The following is a 2,653-nucleotide window of genomic DNA, read 5'->3' on the forward strand; positions in this document are numbered from 1 at the left end:
GTACTCTGTCTGGTGCCCCTGTCACCGCTAACTGGTTGTATAGCAGTCTACACATGCACAAGTGTCTCATCCAAATGCATGGTGCCAGATCAATCAATAATATAATCATTGACAGATTTATGCACAGGCTTGAGCCCAGGGCCCCCTGCCTAAAAGAGCCCTGAAAAAAAGGAAAAAAAAGAATTGTCGTTAGCCTCGTAGCATAATTTCTGAAGTAATATTTTTAAGGTTTTCAGAAAGGAAGAAAGGTAAAATCACTCTCTGCCAATCCTGAAAAACATTTAATAAATTCCCAAGTCCATGCTTGTTACATTAAAAGAAAATCGCACATGTGCGAAGTGAGCAGTGCAAACACGACACACATGCATACGTATCTCCTCGTATGGGCCGTTCTGTTCATGACGTCAGTTACTTTGTGTATGAGCACGGATTTCCATATGTGGAGATTCGTACTAATACAGACAGAGTGAAACATAAATGATTTCTGCCTAAGTCAAAAAGTTGACCTAAAGTGACTTGGGCAGAAAATGAATTTGGAATGTAACAAGCATTATGATAGGCTGAGGACATAGGCAATGTAGCACAATGAAGCAGCAGCATTAGCAGAGCAGAGTTATACAGAGATGTCAATATGGCCAAATAATTACTTAATTACTTTTGCAATTATGCTATGAGGCATTACAAAATGCATCATAAACGCATCGTAAAGCTTTGCCCCCATGCACATGACGCAATGTACATACAGTAGGTTATTTTGTCACATTGTTACCCTTTTAGGCCTACCACTTGTTCTTGCATTGATGCTGTATCAACTAGCCTATAGCTTTGACATTGAATACTAGTTGAGCGATGCTAACCGCTCCTATACGTGGCTGTGCGTGTGTCTGTAGCCTTTTTCCTCAGCGTTTTGCCATAGTAAAATGTGTGTACGTAGCATCATGTTTATCTAGTGATGTCACATGTCGTATGTCTGTAGCCTTTTTCCTCAGCGTTTTGCTGTAGCAAAACGTGTGTGTGTATAGTGTAGCATACCCTGTACATCCTAGACTCAAATCCTAGTCTGAAGACGTTATGCAAGCATGACCACTGCTGACTTCACATTGGGTGTGATTTTTTTTTTAAATACGAATGCCAAAAATATACTCATGCCTTTCTGGTCATAAGTTGTGGTTGGAGTAGTTGTAACTGATAATTTTGTGGTGTATGGCCCTGACCGCCATGGCACCATCAGTCATTGCCTTCCTCTTTGCCCTCCTCATTGTCCTCCTTGAGGTAGAGGTGAGCCCAGGACACAGGCTCAGACTTCTTCATGACGATCTCGATCTTGGCAGACATCATGTTCACAACGCTATTACTGACGTCGATTACTCCCCACAACTTGATGTTCTGCTCGAACTCCTTCTCCCCCTCGAACACAATGTGGACATTGAGCGCAACGCTGTTCACCTCAACGTAGCTCAGGTCTGGGTTGGAGTTCTTGGCATAGATGGAGACGGTGACCTGGCTCCCGGTTTGGTGCCAGTCAAACCGACACGGGACCACCTTCTTACCGGTATCTTTTTTCCTCCATACGTGAGTTCCCGTGGTGCAGCCTTCTTGAGAGAGGAAGGTGTTAAAGTCAGACGTCTTGCTCTTGCAGCAACTCCAGTACTTCATCCCTTCGTGGAAGACAGGACATCCAGCATGGTAGGAGCACGCCTCGCCGTTGCTCCCCGGCCCTTCGAAACTCTTAGTGCAACCTCCATTTTGACAGGCTGTTCCAATCTTGATCTCGCCGCTATCCTCCTCTTTCTTCTGTACGGTATTATCAGACAGCTTCAGTTTCTCCAGAGCCTGCTTCAGAGAGGGAAAGATCTTGTTCTGAAGCCTCACCATCGGCTCATCTCCACTCGGTCTTATAAGCAGCGGCTTTGGTGCGGAGACGATATACTCGTAACATTTTTGGTCGTCTTTCTTGTCTCCCGATGATGTTGCAATAGGCTTCACCGGCTCTGGGGGCTTTTCTTTGTTGTGGGGACCTTTTGTGCAACCAGCGATGTTGAGAAAGTCTGAGAAGTCAGTGGTTTTGCTGTCGCAGCAGGACCAACCCTTCAAAGCATCGTGGAACACTGGGACCCCTGGATGGAAGATGCAAACGTTGTCAGGGTTATTGTCTGGCTCAAACTGCTGGCCACAGCCTTTGTTGTAACACAAAGCTGACATGGTGCTATGGAAGCTGGTTAATGGTTAAGCAAGGCAAATGACCAGGCAAACGGCGAAAGAAACAACGTAGAGATGAAAGCCGCAGGGCCGATGCACTATCAAAAGACGTCTGGTTGCTGCATTCACTTTATATAGTTGATATCTACTCTATAAATTCAAGTTATATGCCCATATATGGACTGGACACACCCCACGTCACAACAAATGCCCCACCTACGCCATGTCAGCACAAATCGGCATAAGATATCCCCATATATGGACTGGACATGTAAATATACAAATGCAAAGTGTTCCCTTCAGAGAGCAGATCTCTGCCAGGCCTGGTTGCCTATCTCAGGGCTGTGTCAGTCGTGGGGTGCAGCTGTCAGGACAAAAGGAAGCTGTGGAGGGAAATAGTTTGTATTATTAAATCACTTTTGTATTTGTGTTGTTTAGAAGCCCTTAAATTTGT

The 2,653-nt window shown here is 45.0% G+C and overlaps 1 protein-coding gene across 1 annotated transcript; it reads right to left on the reverse strand.

Moving 5' to 3' along the window:
- Positions 1–1,227: 1,227 nt before the first annotated feature.
- LOC308304848 (cysteine and histidine-rich domain-containing protein 1-like) lies at positions 1,228–2,202 on the reverse strand (the record flags this gene model as incomplete). The annotated part of the gene is made up of 1 exon (XM_080749476.1): positions 1,228–2,202. One exon carries the CDS (start codon positions 2,200–2,202, stop codon positions 1,228–1,230), a length of 975 nt encoding a protein of 324 aa, XP_080605602.1.
- Between the last annotated feature and the right edge of the window lie 451 nt (positions 2,203–2,653).

Source organism: Nannobrachium achirus (assembly GCF_963921795.1).
Source record: "Nannobrachium achirus genome assembly, chromosome: 19".
Classification (NCBI taxonomy): domain Eukaryota; kingdom Metazoa; phylum Chordata; class Actinopteri; order Myctophiformes; family Myctophidae; genus Nannobrachium; species Nannobrachium achirus.